Source organism: Tyto alba, unplaced genomic scaffold (assembly GCF_018691265.1).
Source record: "Tyto alba isolate M040663 unplaced genomic scaffold, T.alba_DEE_v4.0 Super-Scaffold_27, whole genome shotgun sequence".
Classification (NCBI taxonomy): Eukaryota; Metazoa; Chordata; class Aves; order Strigiformes; family Tytonidae; genus Tyto; species Tyto alba.
Window position 1 is genome coordinate 26,482,045 of NW_024881301.1, and position 18,680 is coordinate 26,500,724.

The window sequence follows — 18,680 nt, forward strand, 5'->3', positions numbered from 1 at the left end:
TGACAGATACTTATTCAGTAGCATTGAGCCAAAATCTAGGATTGTGTGCTGTCTTGTTACAGCCACTCAGCTCACTGTTTCTTCTGTTATCTGTGTAATCAGAACTGGAATTACTCATTCAGGATAGCCACTGCTGCTGACTTAGTTACTCTGTGCTTGTCTTCCTTTGGATCATTTTCTTACTCTGCACAAAAGGTACGTGCAGATTAGACTAATCTGCTGTTTAAAGTATGGTCCCCTACTTATTCCTTATCAATATGCTTTGCGTTTGATTTTTCTCATATAACCTACTGTGAGTGAGTCTATCTCTTGGTCTTTCTGGCCTTGTTCTGACTGCTACTCTGAGTTGATGTTCATCTCATCCACAACGTGCTATCAGGAAGTGTGTTTAGGGTCACTTTCAAATTGCTGGAAATGTTGAGTGCTTTTGAATATGGCAACAGTCCATGCATGTTCTCTCTTTAAAATAAATAAATAAAATTTGATTAGATATTGATTTTTAATTTACTTTGCATGTTCTTTATTGCTCTAATACAGTTCTGAAACCACCATGCTAGTAAGTCATGCCATGTAGATACATACTATATTGGCTCACTTTTGTAAGTATTACTTACAATTGTAAAGTTGTCATTTTGATTTTCATGTGCATGAACAATTATCACCTTACATTATTGGTAGTCAGCGTGTGTTATTGTGATATGTTAATTTATTAATTTCAGCACTTAGTGTTTCTTCTATATGTTTTCTAGTTGAGTTTGGTTTTTTTTCCAGCCTATATTGTTACTTTTTATCAAAATATTAGCTCATCATTTACTGGAACTACAGTAGTGTTGTAAAATTGTCAGTGTGTAGACCTCAGACTTCAATCCCAGCTCTTCTAGAATTACTAGGAACAAATCATCTGACCTTGTCATCATAAACCTTTATTTCTAAAAATTTCTCAGTGATAAAGGAAACACCTCTACCACTGTTAAAGCAGTGGAAAGTACTTCATTTTATTCATGAAATATGTCATCTTAATTGTTTCCTAATGTGAAGTATTGCATATGACAGCTGCTTTTGCCTCTTGGCAATTTTACTATCCTCAGGTAGTAACAAGTTATATTACTGTTTATATTTTTTTCTTAGGCTTTAAAAACAGTCTTATGCTTCTTAGCTGCATCAATTGCACCTTTTTCTCTGTCCTTACCTTTCCGTATTGTTTTTATACATCAGAGTTTCTAATTTACTGATACCTATTTAAAGTTTGTTTGGTTTGTGTTTGGTTTGTTTGGGTTTTTTTTCCCTAAAAAAAAAAATAATCAGTTGTCTCTTTTCATTGTGGAATTGTAGTCTTTTGCTTGTTGAACAGATTCTTGAACACCAAATTTTCATTAGCACTTTTATTCTGGAAGACATCTGATAATTGTAAAGTAATCGAAATACTGTCTATGCTATAGAAATGCTGCTTTAAAGAAGTAGGTAACTTTGACTCTCACCTTACAAAACAAAATTTGTTAGTTTGTTACCTTACCATCCATTAGGACTCAAGTATGTTTAAAAGGAGTATGTCAGTAGCTCAGCTTCCAGTTACTTGTATGTACTTAGCACTATTAATTTTTGACACAAATAAGCCAGTAGTAGTGCAGGCAGCTACGTGTGAAAATCTTCACTGCAGGATTTTTGTGCAAGTCTAAAGAAACCTCACCCATAATTACAGATATAAGTGGCTTAGATAATTATACACAGACTGGTTGATCAGTTATTAACATAGAAACACAATTTGTTTCGCTTTAGTTTGTTAGTTTCTCTTACACACACTGCCTTCAATATAGGAAATAATATGGTTTATATGGTACAGTTCGGAAAAAAATGCAAGTTAAAATACTGTAACTTTGTTATTTTTGTATGTGTGTGGCAGATGTTTAGGCTGAAACCTAGTGGAAACTGGACACCTTTGCCCGTTTGTTTTTTCAAAACTGCAAGCACCTCAGAGTTCTGTCAGCATTCCTGATTTGAGCATTTAATTTTTCTGATCTTTCTGGTGTTAGAACTCAGCTTTATAACTACATACATGACACTAGCCAGCAGCTTTGTACTTTCTTTTGTGCTGAGCCCAGAAAGGCAGTCTTCCTGTAGAAACACCAAAATGTCATGGACTGGCTTGCATTTTTCCGATAACTTTGGTTTTCTCCTCCACTTACACAAACATTTAAAGACATGTTTTTATATTTACAGTAGATGCTCGAATCAATTCAAGTGTAGTGTGTTACACATGGACCTTGAAAACATCTGTCTTCCTTATATTTTCTCTGTCAAGTCCTTGCCAGGATCACTTTCCCCTTGTTGAAGCATGTCATACTGTTAAAGCAGTAACTATCAGCTTGACATGAGGATTACGTTTTTGCTTTTGACAAATGAATCCTTTTTTCCAGCATGTTGCTGAAAGCAAAAAGGTACTACAGATTGTCATCTGTGTCTGTTTTGCCTTCTGTCACCTTCTACATAATAAGAATCAGATTATTTTTTTTTTCTTTCCTTGCAGGCTTTTACAGTATCAGAATGTCCCACCATATCTGATACGGTAATGCTAGTTGCTGAAGAATAGCCTTGAGGATGTGGGTTTACAGTAGCTTACTGGTCTATCTCATGGCTATTTGTTGTATTTTCAGTGACCAATTAAATCTAACTTCAGAAAAACTGCTGTCTTCTCTGCCTGTGCTGTCTGAAGTCTTATATGTGATTCTGCAAAAGCACCGGTTGGATGCTCGGCACTCAGATTTGAAATTCAAGACTCTTTTTGTCATTTTTATACGCTCAAAGGCATGAGCATCCGTTTGTTTAGGTTTCAGGCCCTATATTAAAATGGAGATGAGAGCTACATTGTGCACTGTGTTTATTTCTGTGAACGCTGTATGTGTGGTCATAAGGCAAATATAGTTAGTGAACAAAGTTAACTCTACAGCTTCTTGCTAAGTTTATTTTCTCAAGGAAGAAATACATTTTTTTTTAAAGTTAAGTAATATTTCGCAACAGTCTGGTTTCAGCTAGATATTTGAATGCTGACAACACAGAGAACCTGCTTCATTTATCACCCCTTGAAGATTTGTGATACACAAGCCTACAAAGACTGACATTACAGGACACATTTTCTTAACACAAAGGATAAATGCAGCTGTTGGCAGCTTCTTTTTTTGTCTAAAAATTAAACCATCATGTGATACTATATTCTTGATGTGGACTCCAGACTCATATGGCTGGACCTTAATTTGCTTGGAGAATGTCACAGAATAGGAGTAGTTGTCCAAGGAGAGAAAAGGGGCTATCTATCCTGGCCTTCCAAAACTATATAGGTGAAAGCTCTTCAGCTTGCAAAAGAAAGAAAGAAAGGGGGGGAGCGGGGCGTATGGAAAAGTGGAGGATTGCTTTGAAGGACAGTAAAATCATGAGTGTTCTGGAAATGCATAGTAAGGAAAGTCTGTTAGTTTTTGTAGCAGAAGCGATAGAAAGCACTCAACAGCAGATCAGCTGAAAGTAAATGGAAGTACTCTTTAAAGCATATACAAAATTGTGACGTTCGGTACCAGATGCATAAAATTAATTCATCAAACCTGAGTTATACTGTAAAAAATGTGGTACAAACAGTGTCTGGTCCAGGAAGTTCCTATACAGATAACTACTAGAAGCTGGTGTTATTTGTCCACCATGTTTTGTATATCTTTCCCAATCATCTGATAGTGAAGTAAAATACCAAATTTGATATCCTTCTAATGTTTTCAGCACCCTGTAAAGATTATAGCTGATTTAACGGGGGTTTTTTGAGCAGCCTGTGGAATATTTTCTAGATTAGTTCACAGTTCTGCTTATTAACAATGTAAAACATTTTGAAAATGTTTTTGTTGAAGTGTCGATTCAGAATGTCACAATATTGCCGGTACTATTTTCTCTCACTTTGCATAATATTACAGCAGTCACATTCTGTTCTATGTTCAGAATTTTGCATGTGTAGTGGATTGGTATGCAGAAAATGAGAAACTTGATAATTTATTTTTATGACTGCACAAGTGTTAGACATAGGGAGCTGCCTGGTGTGAGAAGTCAGGATATAACAAGTACAACTGTTGTGTGTAACAGATTGGCTTTGCAGGAAGGCTTTTGGGTTTTTGTTTGGCTGTAATTTGGTTTCAATTTGTTGTAGTGACTTGCTGACTTTGGAATTTGATGTGGTTTGATATCATGAAAGGTAAATACTCAGCATTTCAGGGAAGGTAGGGAGGGAAAAAGTCTCAAGGTATGTCAAGCCAGACATGTACGCCTGGCCACATAAAATTGCTGAACATTAGAAAGGCCAGGCTCAGGTTAACTGACTGTGAAAGCAGAGGTAGTATGAAGAAAAGTGGGGAAACAAAACAAATACTTCCAAGTTAAAATTTGGGAAAAGCAGTTATATTCCTAGTTTATTTAAAAATTTGGGTTGCACTTGCAATTTGTGTCTCAAATTGATTTTTTTTTTTTTTTTTTTTTTTCTTCCTAGCACTTGAAGTAGAGAAAGATTGCCCTGGAGATAAGTTAGGATAGGTTCTGTAGAAAATCCTGTGAGTTGTAGTTGCACCCAGGCTTTACAGTGAAATCTAGTACGCCAGTCTTTATTCTAAGAAATTGAAACATTCAGTCTTAGCACAAATAATGAACTTTGTTCCCCAGCTTCAGTTTGTTCAACATTCTGAGCTGAAATCATGGTCCTTTTGTGTTAAACTGCTAGACCTATACAGCTTGTGTTTTATCTTCTGAACTGGAGACCCCCTTGAACTTCTTAATTCATCTGGCCTTGATTGACCCTATGACTGAACTTTACTGTGAACAAAAGCTGTTTCTTCCCCTTCTTTACTTCTGATCTTTGTAATTCTAAAAGTCCGGATGTATATATAAACATGCTGTTTTGGTTAATTTTACTTTTTTGGGAAATCTAAAGGCTGGAAGATTGCCAACAGGTGAGCAAGAGAAGATGCTTTTATCCTTCTCAATCCTGTTTTGTGTGCATGTGTTGACACTGGGCATGTATGCAGGCATTAATTATAATGGGAATTTTCCTGTTCTGATAACACTAAGTCTGGCTCAAATGCCACTCCTTCTGTAGGGGTGCACACAGCTACAAAAAGGTGCAGGTTGTATTTTCCCCTTATGATTTGTCTGAATCTGAGATGATCCCTGCTTTTGTTTAAACTTCGTTCTGTATCATAAATTTGGGTTTGGTTGTTTGTTACTTTTTGTTTTGGTTTTGATTTAATTCCTCTTTGGCTAGGCTCCTTCAACATGTGTGGGGACCATTGTTCAGAAGTTACTTCAATGTGGTTTTGTTTCTGGGATGGCAGTCAGGCTTCTACCCTTCCCCCAGGTTGAGTGGCCTGATCTTAGTCATCTTTCTTTTGATGTGCTTGAAAAGCTTCTAGCTTTCAGTTTTAACAAGCTATTGTTTCTTGCTTTGGCTTGCCACCTCATGGTTATGTTTCAACTTGTCTGTCTTCTCTGTTTTCTTTGAAATAACGTGGGGTTTTTTTTAAGAAAAAGTCTTTTTGTTCTAATTGCCACCTTTAATCAGTTGCTGAGTCAGACTGGGTATTTTTTTTGTCCTTTCAGAATCTTTTTGATAAGTGTCTTGTCACTTCTCCCAATTCCCTAATATGGTGTGTCATTTTGTACCACAAATGAACACATTGTCCTTTCAGTTTCTTCTTTTAACTTATTTTTAACCAGCTTCCTCTTTTCTGTGTAGTTGCCCTATGCTTCAGCTGGTCGCCTGTAAGTTCCTGTATTTCTGTTGTGTGCTATACCTACTGTTGCCTTAAGATTTGATGAAATTTGATGTAATGTGCCTGGCTGGACAAGATCTTTGGTTATTACCACATTCTTTTATGTAAGCAGCTGTGGATAGTACTGCCTATAGCGTGCCCTTGCTGCCTCAGGAGTTCAGCTATTTCACTGACAGTTGACAGGGAAGTTTACAAGGATGATCTAGTGTACACACAGAACAAAAGGAGGGAATATGAAGTAATCTAAACTGACAGGATAGACTCTCCTTCTTTCATCCACCCCTTTTTCTTCCAAGGAAACTGTATTTTGTATTGTATAATACCAATGATTTAATATTGTATAATTAATGCTATATTGAATACCATGTAAGTGTGGACGAGACCTGTAATACCTCATCTCTGAGTCAGGTGGAACCTGGAAATTGATTTAAGTCCCCACAGTGTAGGGGATTTCATATGGATTTTACACAACATTCATTACAATGTTAACAATAAGTCTATGGGATGAAATACAGTATCACAAGAACCTCTTGTCCATTCCATTAAGGTGGTTTATTGATTTGCTAGGAGATATTGATACTACTAGGAGACTCTTCATAGGAGTAGAGGGATGAAACAGAAACAGATCAAGTAAAAAACTGTGAGGAACTAAATTTAGTTGCTTAGAATCACCCATGAGAGACAATCTAGGCTTCAGCAGTCTGCAGAGTTTTAAGATGCTTTTTCAATGTACCTCTATCTATTTGGTTTAGTTGGCTTTTTCCTTTTGTTCCTTCCTGTTGTTTCTTCTTGCAGGGGGAGAGGCTGTTCATCCAAAATCACTACCCTCTGTGTCCTTGTTTTATTCATAATTAGCTTATAAATAATATCTACTTTTTTAACATATTAGTGAGGTGTTCTTCCTGAATATTTGATTTTCTTAGCCTTAGAGAGAAGAGAGAAACCCTGATCAGTAGCTTTATTTTTAATTGCATGTCTCACTAACGTATTAGAATTCCTGAAGTCTGACAATTAATTGGTGGATAAAAGAGAACTGGCTTATGTTATTTACATTGGCATTCAAAGGCCTTGTAACGAGATTCTGGAGAAGAGGCTACTTAACAGAAATTAAGTGGTTATTTCATGAGAGGTAACTGCCATTACAAATCAAATTGTCTATAATAAAGCGTAGAATTGAATGCAGAGTTTTCATCAAAACCAAAGTGACTGTGGCATGCCTCAGGGCTTTGTATCAGTCTTGCCATTTACTGTAATGAAAAAGGTGTTTAGTAGTAAGGTAGAAAAACCTGTAGAAGAAGGTAAGTCAAGAAAAAAATTACCTGAAGACTTCAAACTAGAGAAGGCTGCGCAAAGGAGATAACCTTCAGTACTAATATAAGTAAACTCAAGTATAATGGAAAACATGGCAGATGAGTAACTCATGGAGCAGAGTGCTTTATAAATTGCATCTTATGTTTGTACACTGAGTTCTTAAAGGCCTCTTCCAAACCAAAGTGTCTTTATCTCAACTTTGGCATAGCCAATGCAGTGCAACTACAATTTCAGGATTTCCTTGAAGTATCTTTTGGTGCTGCTCTAACTAAAGAGCATCAAGTTAGAAGCAAAGCAAAAATGAGGACTTAATTGATTGGCACATAAAATCTTGGGAGTATTTTTTCTTCTACCTTTCTTATGTCATACACTTACAAATAACTTGTGTTTGCTTGGAGTTTAACTCTTTTTACTTTTACACTTCATGTTCTAGCCATTCTTTATAAAGAGCTGTTGCCTGTTGTATAATTTTAGTATTACCTCAAAGTAGTAGTTGTTCTGCTCAGGTGATTATTGATTTATTAATATGTTAGTGTAAAAATAATTAAAATATTTAACATAATAAATAGTTATTTTTTCTATAAATTAACAGTTTTGAAACCCTTGTTATTCACTTCTATAAAAATATTAAGGAATTTGAAAGTCTATGCACTTCCTACTTTTTCCCTTGTGTTCTGTATTTTCATGTATTGTGAAGTCAAAATAGCAATGGGTAGAGTACCATATTTCATTCTTTGTATGTGAACTTTCTTTTATGGGCTCTTCCTTATAGTTCTTCAGAACAGAGAGTGTAATTGTTACAGGATTTCTTGCTATAAAATAAAAAGTGATGATTCTGCTCAGTTTTCTTAGATTATCTTGCTTACTGTGTTTCTTTGGTTTATTCAAGGGCATTGGGAGTTTCAGTGACAGACTATACATTTGAAGACTGTCAGCTAGCCTTGGCTGAAGGACAACTTCGTCTGCCTTCAGACACATGTCTCTTAGAATTTGCAAAGCTTGTGAGAAGCCTTGGGTGAGCATATATAACATTTATATGTAAGGTGCATATTATATATCAATGTGTATGTAGTTTTCCGTTCATATAGCAATATTAGATTTATGATTATATAAGATATGTTGTCATATTACAATCTGGGAAACACTATTTGAAAATTAAACCAATACTGTTCTCCACTTGCACTTTCAAGAAACACCCCTATATCCTAATGAGGAGCATAGGTTGTAAAATTAATATTTTCAGTCTTGACAAGTGAGCGGAGTGTGTCTGAAGTGTTCATTTCTGAACAAGACTAGAAGATACCTCATGAAGAGGGTCACGAATACTGTGGGATTCCTAATATTTGATACAGTTAAGAGTCAATTGCCCTTTCTTGTGACATCTCTGAAGGGAGAACAGTGATGCCATAGAAGTCTTGTGGCTGGATTAACGTTATAATAGTGAGGGCAAAGGGGATCACTCTTTCCCAAAAAGCACAAAGAAGTGGTTGATCTTTTGAGTAGGCTACTGCTAAATGGACTTTCTAATGAAACTGTAGCTTAGTATATGCAGTGTGACTCCTCTTCTCATCACTTCGCTTCCCTCTGGCTTTACCTTTCAGAAAAGCTTCAGCAAACAGTGAAAAAAAATCACAAAAACCAAATAGTAGAACTTCTTGCTGCTGTTTTCCAGTTTTTCTCGTTTCTGCTCTCATCCTATTGAACAACCACAAACTAAATTTACAACTTCATCCTATTAACTGCTTTAATATAAACCACCCTTTTCCATTTTTGTCTCCTCACCTGAAAGTATAGAGCAGAGTTTCGTGTTTCCATTCTGTACTTTATTTTCTTTCACTAATTTTTCCGTCATCTTCCAGCTTGTTTACATAAATGAAAAAAAAAAAGATCAATCTATTGAAGAATGAGTAATGTAGGACAGCATAAATTATGCATACATATGACAAGCATATATTAATACATTGTCAGGACATCCACCTGAAAAGATTTCCAGTAGGATAGGAGAGACTTCTAAGGGGAAACAAAGATTCCTGCTTTGTTCCAAAGGCTCTGAATTTACAGTAATAAGAAAAAAGCAAAACAAAACCCAAAACAAACAAACAAAAAAACCCAAACCAACAACCCCAAAAACCACCCATGTCTCTTATTACGCAGTTGATAATCCTGGGATTCAGTTTTAATCCTTTCAAATTGTCTGACTTCTGTCTGCTCAATTTAAAGCTGTTCTTTCAATTTATGCTTTTTTGGGTTTTTGTTTTCACCTCTAAAACAATTATGTGCATTTGTGAGTGAGGTTCTCCACAACCCAGAAGCTCTCTGCCTGGTTTGAGCAATTGTACATTGGTGAAATATTATCCTGTCTTGATTTGGATATGTGCCAGTACGAAGGCTATTACAATGGTATTTTTCTGGCATATTTGGATGAAGATTGTAATATGACTTCATCTCTAAATCATGCTTGATGGCGATGCAGTCATTTTGCTGTTTATTCAAAGGTTTTGAGGACAAGGTGGCATTAAAATCATCCAGTTGCATCCCTAAATAACTGGAACAGTAAATTTTATCCAACGGATTTTTCATCCAGTCTTAATACTTGGTTTTGAACAATAACATACCTTCAAGATAACATCCAGTTTTAAACGTAAGATTATTATAGCAAGGCAGATCCAGGCTTGGTTTTGATAGAGATTCTCTGAAACCAAGTTATACCTCAGTTTGCTACACTGGAGAGTTATTTCTGTTCATGTTGCGTATCTACAGGATTCATTAACACTGTATGTAAAATTTGCTCAGTCTGTGCTCAGCTAGATGGGAACCAATCCAGAAGCCATGCAGGCTCCACTGCCAGGTCACAGCTGGCTGAAACTCAGCTGCCTCATACTGAACTCTGTGGTAAAATGACTGCTGTGTTGATGACATCAATTGATCATAGTCTCATCTTCTCAAATTCTGTGTTCATTAGTCCTCGAGCAGTTAGGCTTCTCTTGGGCCTGATAATCTATGTCTGGCCAATGAGCTGATGACTGAGCTCTATGCAATCTTCATTGCAGCTTTCATACATTGTACATCCTCTGCTTCATGTGATGATTCCATGATTAATTACCTCACTGTTTCAAGTGATTTTTGTATTTGTACTTTGACTAGATCTATTACCATGTTCTAGGCATGGAAGCTTGTTTGAATTTTGTGCCCTATTAAAGACCTCTTCAGATATCTTCTCCTTCAGAAAGTGTTAACACAGTATAATTAAGTCTCATCTCCATCTTTTTATGAGATGCTTCTTATGAGCTGCTTTCAGGCAGTTGCCAGCAAGGAGGTCCTTAAGTTTTGATTTGAATTGATTTGTTCCTATTGTCTCAGACTTCTGCATTCACTTTGCCCATGAACTAGAAGGACCTTCCAGCCTTAATTGTTGTTCCCCTGTCTTATGGAACTGTGGCTTTTAGGCCATGGAATGATTTTCTAATTTTTTTTAGCTGTGATTATTTTCAGTTTTAATTGTTTTATTTTCTGAAAATTGGGGGGAAAAAAAAGCCAAATGTAGCACATTGCAATCCAAAGAGAAATTTTTTGGTGATTCTGTTCCGCTTACTGTTGGATGAGGCTTATAAAATCAGATCTTAATGTAAACTGAAATTTTGCTCAAGTAATTCTAGGGGGGGGGGGGAGGGACAGGGCAGGAATGGAAGTACTGACAGCCTCATCAAACTTCTAGCCAGATTAAGGATCAGCTGTTTGCTTACCCTGTTCTTGATTTTATTATTGTTTTTTTTAATGATCTCTTCCCTTGTTTTGTCTGCCTTTCAATTTGTTAACCTTCAGTAGTCTACTACTGCATTATTTACTTAATTGCTTCCCCGTTGTTTTTTTCCCACTTATCTTTCACATTTAAAACCCCAGGTATGATTTGGACTGTCTAGCAGGGGTGTGGATGTGTCTCACATTCTTCTGTCTTAGTCGCTGTTTTCTACTTTTTAATTTTTCCAATTCTCTTGAAGTCTTTTTGGCAAATATTCTTTAAAAATTAAGGTTTTTCACCTATTTTTTTAGTTTTTTGAGGGGGGAGACTAAACAGCACTGATGCTTGTATAAGATGGCATATTTTCTATTCTAGTGTGGTAGTTGGCTTCTGCTTTGTGCATCAAAAAACAATAAGTATGGAAAGTACAGCAAGAACATAATACAGTATCCTGGTGAATATGCATTTTATTATTGGTGTCCATGTAGCACAAGACCCTTTGGTTTGGCAGGTCCTTGATCTGGTGTATGCATTTAGTACACAGACTCTGAGGTTCTTTGAACTTCTCACTGAAGACAGTATGGCTTTGCTGATTATGTCCACCTCTTTTAAAAGGTGTGTTTTGCACCAAATCATCTTTTTCAGGTCAGATTTCAGAAAAATCCCCTGTTCTTGCCTTCTGCATTCTTAGCTTTCTTGGTAGGGTTACTCTTAGTTGGTAATTTTTATCTCTAACAATGTGCAGCAATTTATTTGGAATTCTTTTTGGATCTTTAACCATCTCCTTTGCTTTCCTGAGCCTGAGTATTATTGGTGTCTTGTACCCATGTGATGGGCACTATTGATGTTTGCACTGGAAAAATGTTCTACAACCTTAGCAAAGCAACCTGTGCAAGGTTTACCTCCTTATATGTTCCCTGGCCCTGGTGAAATTCAGTGTTAGTAAACCTACTTGTGTTGAATCAATTCTGCTCTCTCTTAAAAGCCATAGTATTTTGGTAAGAAGGACCTGGATTAAACAGCAGTTACGTTTTGACCTCTACTCTCCAATATTATCTCGTCCACTTGTCCAGGAGCATCCTATTAGGCAGTGCTCCTATAGAACAGATCGTAAGAATAGAGGCACCAGGTAATTATCAAGGAGATAATTACCTCACAGGTCTGGTGCCTCTATTCTTGCTCAACAGCCTTTACCATCCAGACTACAATGCAAACTTCTGCTGTCCATGTGTGCCTGAAATGGTGGTCCAGACTGTAGGTAGAGCTTTGCAACCCCAAATTAACAACCCCTCACAGGTAACTAACAGTGCTATGACTTCAGAGTTTTCAGAGATCATCTATAATAAGAAAAAGCCTTGTGGAGGATGTCCATCTGTATCTGTGGTAAAAGCAATACTGTCTGTTACAGGAGGCGATCACGGATCAGGCTTAACATAGCAAATACCAACCATGATAGCCAAAGTATTCGGACGGTCAGTTCTGCAGCTGTTCAATATCCTTTCTCCATTATGACAAAAAGTTGCACAGAAATACATCAGCAGACATAAAACTGATTGTTTTGTGATTGGGGCATATTTCTCTGAGCTTGGAGTTCACAGTAGCTAGCTACAAGATCCATCTGTTCTTACACAACTTCCAGCTCTGAGAGACACTAGAAGGTTTTTGGCAGGGTCCCAACATGCAAGAAAGGAGTTTGTTCTCGAATAGTCAAATGCAGCTAAAACTGGCTTTAAGGAGGTAAGACATCACACTTGCTAAAAATAGTGGTAATTCTGCTGAAAATATACTACCTTTAGGGATCTGGTTTTCCCTGTGAAGGATTTAATGTTCAGCACTGTTACTCTTGAAAAATGTCCTTTCCGTATTCAGGGACTTGGGAATGACTTTTAGTTCTCTTTAGTGCTCACTGGCCTAAAAAATGAAGAAAAACACCACAACAGCAAATAATACTATGTATCATAAAGCCTAGATCCTACATGGAAGCCATTGGGCAAACAAGCACAATGTCATGAGCAAAAGACATACGCTGTTGGCTTTCTAGCTTGTATAGCCTCCAGTGGGATAAAAGTAACAATTTTAAAGGAATTGAGACATTAAAACCATTTCACATTGGTTCAGAACCTCTTGTGGGATTTAGAACGTTTGGCCTCAAAAGATTTTCAGCATAGTAGGTCATGGTTATGCACAGGTCAATTACTTCCTGACTGAGAAAGAGCTAGGAGGGACTGAGCCCACCTTGGATTACCAGAAGTGCAATGCAGTCATACTCAAGCTGAAGCAATAAATTTGCCTCACTGATCCACATATTCTTTTTGAGATTGGCTCACACCTCTTTCTATATTTACAAACCTCAAACCACTAGATGTCTGTAAGATTCGTGGTAAGACATGCTACTTTTCGTACAAGGTTTTGCCTTCAAACTTTTTACCTTTTCGAACTTAATTGACGGGTGAAGAGGGGATCTCACAAGTCTCGAATACTACTTGCCAAATGAGTACTCCCTCAGTTCTAGAAGGTGAATATTGAGTCAATTCATTGCAAATCAAATTTCTCTGATTTAGAGACAGATGTTTGACTGTGTATTTTGTGTCAGTGGTGGCTTATCTCAGTGGAGGATTCAGATGCCAGCTGTCCTCATCCTACAGTTCAAATCCGTTTCAGCTGCTACAGTGCAGATACATTATCTGTGGACACTTCTTACATGTAATTCTGCATGTGAGAAGCAGAGTTCTGTGTGCATCTCAAATCCTCTATGGATTCCTTTGTAATTGTTCCTACTACTTTTCTACTTGATCGTGGAAAAGAAATGTTTGCAGAGGAGTGGTTTTTTGCTCTTTTTTTACTGTCTATGACCAAAACTTAGGACCGGTGCTTTAATGCCACATGGAGAACATACGACTGTTCTGTAGAGGCCATGGGTCTCTGAGAAAATTCTTGCATGTTTAGGTCTTAAAATTCAGAAATACTGGGCTTAGTGTTGCTTAGTTAGTGCATTTTTGGTAAGTAAGTTTAGGTAATGGCAGACATAGTAGTTATGTTTTTATTTTAAAGCGGTGACTTTTAGGAAGGGTCATTTCAGCAAGAGCTCAAGGTCTGGAGCTGATGTATCAGATAATCTTCCTATCGGAAATGCTCTTATCTTTTTTTCAGAAGCTCCTGAGAATGCTGATATTAAGTATTTTATTCATTCTTGTCACTGAGAGGAAGCTGCTGAGGAGTCCCAGCTGCAGTCTGGGAACAATTCTGGTGTGAGCTTGTGAGTTCTGTAAATAACTGCTTTTCCTTGTCTGCAGCAGCAAACAGCAAAACAGACAGCTGCAAGAGCGTATTGCAGAAGACTTCACTGCCTTTTGTGTTCAGACTGGAAAGTCTGGATGCCCATCTTACCCTAAATCAGTTCAGAGGAAACCTGCTGATCAAGATTTGGTTGATGCTGTATTAGGGAGGGAATTTACTTTTCCCCACATACCTGCAATACCATTTATTATATTCATAGCAAGATTTTTTTCTCAAAATGTAAACAGGAAGGTTGACTTCGCAAAAAAATCCAAAAGCAACAACCACCATGCAGTAGGTACCTGCATAAATATAACAAGTATAACACTGTTCATTCATCAGTCAAAATTTGGTTTTGCAATTGGAGGGACTGAGGGAATTTCTGTAGCTATATTAACTGCTCTAGCTTTCTTTGGGTCATAATGGTGTCCAACTCCAGACTGAACGTGAAAAATGCGGACTGACAGACAGGATTAACAGTATAATCGCTTTTATGTAATCCCTGATTTTTTTTTTTAGGCAAGATTCATCAGTATTTCCTGTTCAGTGACATTAGTAAATTTGGAAACATAATTGGTTTATGTTACTGTCCTACAATACAGCCATATTCAGGTGACCTAGATCCCACCTATTTCCCCATGCCTGGTATTTATTAGCTAGTTCTAGATTGTTTCTTGTTCATGATGAACTGCTTACACATATGGTTTATAATCAAGGTAGAATAAAGGACACAAGCTTATGATGAGGGTTCCTGAGCCCTTGCAGTAATTTTCAGTACAGCTCAAGAACTAATGGGAGCCTTAAAATTACAGGAAGAAAGTTGCTTAGTAATTCTGATTCCAGATTTTGTAATGTTTTACACCATTATTATCAATTATCTATGCTTCATTTGTTATATTGAAAATTGTATTGTTAAAACAGGGTTTATTTTTAAAATGTGCAAAAATAATATGCTTTCTAGGCTGAAGCCAGAAACACTTGAAGATGATCTTGATAAATATGCTGCAAGTGCCATGAAAATGAAAAAAGAAAAGGTTGATCTTAAAAAATTTTCAGCGTACTTGGAATTTCCAGTTTCTCACACATTAGAAAGTATGTTTGCTCTTTTTGATGAGGTAAGAAATTGTACTTCTTTTGGTAAATTCCACCTTAGCCTCATTCTGTTCCAGTTGAATTCACTGAGGTCTGATTTAGGCCAGTGCTAAGAGCTTTTGAGCACTTCACCACAGTATTTGCCTACTGCATTTTCCTTTCAGTAAGGTAAGAGCACCTATCATCAACTAAATAAAGCATTAATTCACATAGAAGTTCAAAAGGAGTGTCAGTCGGACAAATCTGATTTTCCCTCTAGATGCCAAATATGAAGAGGAAGAAGAATGAGTTCAGGCTAAACCTCTGATGCTGCTTGTTGCAACTGAATGCAGTACCTATTAGCTGATATTTCACTTGCCTTGTAAATAAATCACTGGGATGCTTGAAACCTGAAGGACTTAGGAACTTGTCAAACGAGCCAGTTCTTCATTCCTCTGGCAATGTCAGAAAGGGGAAATGACTCTTATCTTTGTCTGGATGAGGTGCTGTTTGGACCAGGAGATGGATGTGTTCACAGTGTTCTCTGGTAGACCAAAGAGCAGATGTGGTGTATTCAGGGCTTAAATTAGGCCACCTTACCTCTGGCTCTCCAATTTTAATTTCAACCCAGTAATTCACATGGATTAATGTAAAAATCTTAAATATGCAAGTGAAGAGTGACAGTAGCAGTACTGTCTTCCAAGAATATTTGAATCACGACTTCTGACTGAGCCTCTGAAAAGGGCCTGCAGAGCTTTGACTCAGGTTTTTGCCCTGATGTGATTCCATTTCAGTGAGACTTTTTTTTGCAGTGGCATATGTAATGATCTTTCTGAATAGTCTGCATCTTTAGCAACTGTTAGTTATTTATGAAAACTCTCAGATAAATTGCAGTATTTTGAGGTGAGGTTTTCATTCACAGAATGAAGATGGCATAATTGACATTCGGGAATTTGTCATTGCTCTGTCAGTTGTCTGTAAGCCATCCAAAACTCTGGAAACAATTCAGCTGGCATTTCAGGTAAGCAGCATTTTCTTCTTCTATGTAGTTTACCTATTTTTAGAAATTATTAATACTGCCATGAGACTTAACAGAAGCTTGTTTCACATGCCCTTTTAATACTTAATTACATTTTAAAGTAACATGAATGGAAAGTTAGATTTAAGAGGTTGTGTTCAAGAGTGAATGCATTGCAAGTTTAAGTTGTGTAAAATTATGGAAGTTTGCAATTTGAAATTGCTCTCTGTAGAATGCTGGTAGAATCCTTTTCAGCACATCGAGTCTCACACCTGAAGTCCTTTGTATTGATTCCTTTAAACTGTAGGCTGATGAGTTGTCCTCACTGCTTTTATAATGATTCAATCAAATCTTATTTTTCAAGTTAATAACATATTTAAAAACATTTCCTACCTGTTAATAGAGATTAATTTTTTTTACCCCCTTTTATCTTCTTAATAAGATTTTCTTCCCTCTTAGTCTTACCGTTTTGGTCCTGCCATCTCTGCCCAGACTTTTTGCTTCCCAGAAGTGCTCCCGGTCTTGTTCTAGCCTCAGTGGTTTGTTGTAGCATCAGCACAGTTGGTTGATGCAGGCTTTTTGGGAAAGTGACAACAGCAGTACTTAATATTTACCATTCCAGCGGGTTTGTCTGACACCTTGTTTTATTACTTTTTAATTAATTTCTTTAATATTTCTATTTCAACTCTGCTGCAACCTGCATCATCTTTTCATCTTGCCTTGAACTCACCTGGTCCTTAGTGTTACCAAAACTGAAAAGTATTAACTCTTGATGCTGTCTTCGCTGTTGAATGCATGGAGTTGAGAACATTCAATTGTGTGGTACTACATGGCAGCCTTATTTTCAGAGTAGTTGTTTTTGGGTTCTTCAGCATACCTGTGTTATTCTCTTAACTATGTTTTGCTAAAGAAATGAGGCTCCTGTGAATGTTTAGTGTTCATACCTATCATTCCTACCCTTTGGCCAGTATCCAACACATTTGACAAAGGAGGAAGGATCAAAAATATTTAGTTCCTACAAATATTGGGGGAAATCTGCCTCTAATAGCTGCTGTTACTGCTACTTCTGAAGGAAAAGCAGGAAGGTCTCTACCCTTACTTATTCCATTTATTTATATAATGGCATAGGGAAATGGTGAAGTGCTGTTTGGTTAGCTCTGTCTTCATTTGAAAATGAACAAGCTTAAAGTAAACTTGAAGGTGGCTTTTGGGCAGTATTTCAGTGAAATTTAGCTGTCACAATGAATGATGTACAATATACTTTTACCATTTTAGAGGAAGAAATGCTCAGGTTGGGTGGTTATTTTATTTTTGGAAGCACTTAAATTAATAGAAGTGTTTCTTAGAAAATTGCTGTTCTTTACTATCTGCTCTATTCTTCAACTCATAATACATAATTTTGAGTTCCCTGGTAAATTGAAAAATATAAAGTTAACTGTAGAACTGCAAAGAAGTTCTATGCATGTATTAAGAAGGGGAAGCGGTCAGCAAAGGGAAGCAGGTGTGGCTTATTTTATCCTGCTAGTAATGATTGGAAGGGTTAATGTTTTGAGCTGAGAAAATGTTGCTTACAGTATTCTAGAAAAAAGAGGAGAACCCTCTTTTTTTTTTTTTTTTTTTTCTTTAGTCCTTTCTTCCCTCCCCTGCCCTGTGTTCTTGTACAGGAAGATATTCACACAGCTTATTCGGAGCCATTGAAGGATCTAGCCAGTTCATGAATGTGTGACTGAACAGGAGCTGTCCTCTGCCATGTGCTGCTTTTTGCAAAGCACTTTGTCTTTGTTTTCAGGGATGAAGTGCAGCGTTTCACCTAGCTGAACAGGTTTTCAAAGTGGAAGTGTTTAGTATATGGCTGAAAAATGTGAAAAATAGGAGTTACTGAGCCACCAGAGTTCTAAAGTGGTGGGCAGTTTAAAGAGAGGGGGGGATTGTGGCAAACAAGTCTAAGAGCAGCACTCCAGTGTAAGCACTATCTATGTATCCTCCCATCCTAACTGCTAAGGTAACTAAAGGGTGTTGTAAATCTTGCCAATATGATGCTTGTGATTCTTACCATCAAGTAGCACTTTCTGACAACTTGATCTGTGAAAATATAACAGGTTTGATTACACAAGTGTCTTATCCTTGCCCCTACTTGTAAAACAGTGTGCAGGTTAGGTGCTAGGGAAGAAAAGGCAAGATTCCCGATTTGAGCATGAATGTTGTCTTCCATGAAACTTCAAATTTTTTTTTATTCCACTGAGGTGTGCTGTCTCATGACAGCAACTTCTGTTTGTGTGAAAAATGCCTGTTTTATTCAATCTCCAGTTCCCACCTTCTCAATGATACGGAGAAACTATAACGAAGTTTCCAAAATAGCATTTTTTACATGGTTCGGTATTTGCAGTGTTGTCATGCCTGAAAATAAGACGAGGATGTTTCAAAAACTGTTTTGTCTCAATTCCCATTGCACAGGAAAGTTGAGTTATTTTAGAAA

At 37.0% G+C, this 18,680-nt stretch overlaps 1 protein-coding gene across 1 annotated transcript in view; it reads left to right on the forward strand.

The window, feature by feature from the left end:
• The window catches only part of LPCAT1 (lysophosphatidylcholine acyltransferase 1), a 75,265-nt gene that overhangs the window by 40,634 nt on the left and 15,951 nt on the right, over window positions 1–18,680 (forward strand). The window contains 3 exon segments of the mRNA XM_032988988.2: window positions 7,990–8,115; window positions 15,077–15,230; window positions 16,109–16,207. Of these exon segments, the coding sequence (XP_032844879.2) occupies window positions 7,990–8,115; window positions 15,077–15,230; window positions 16,109–16,207 (379 nt within the window).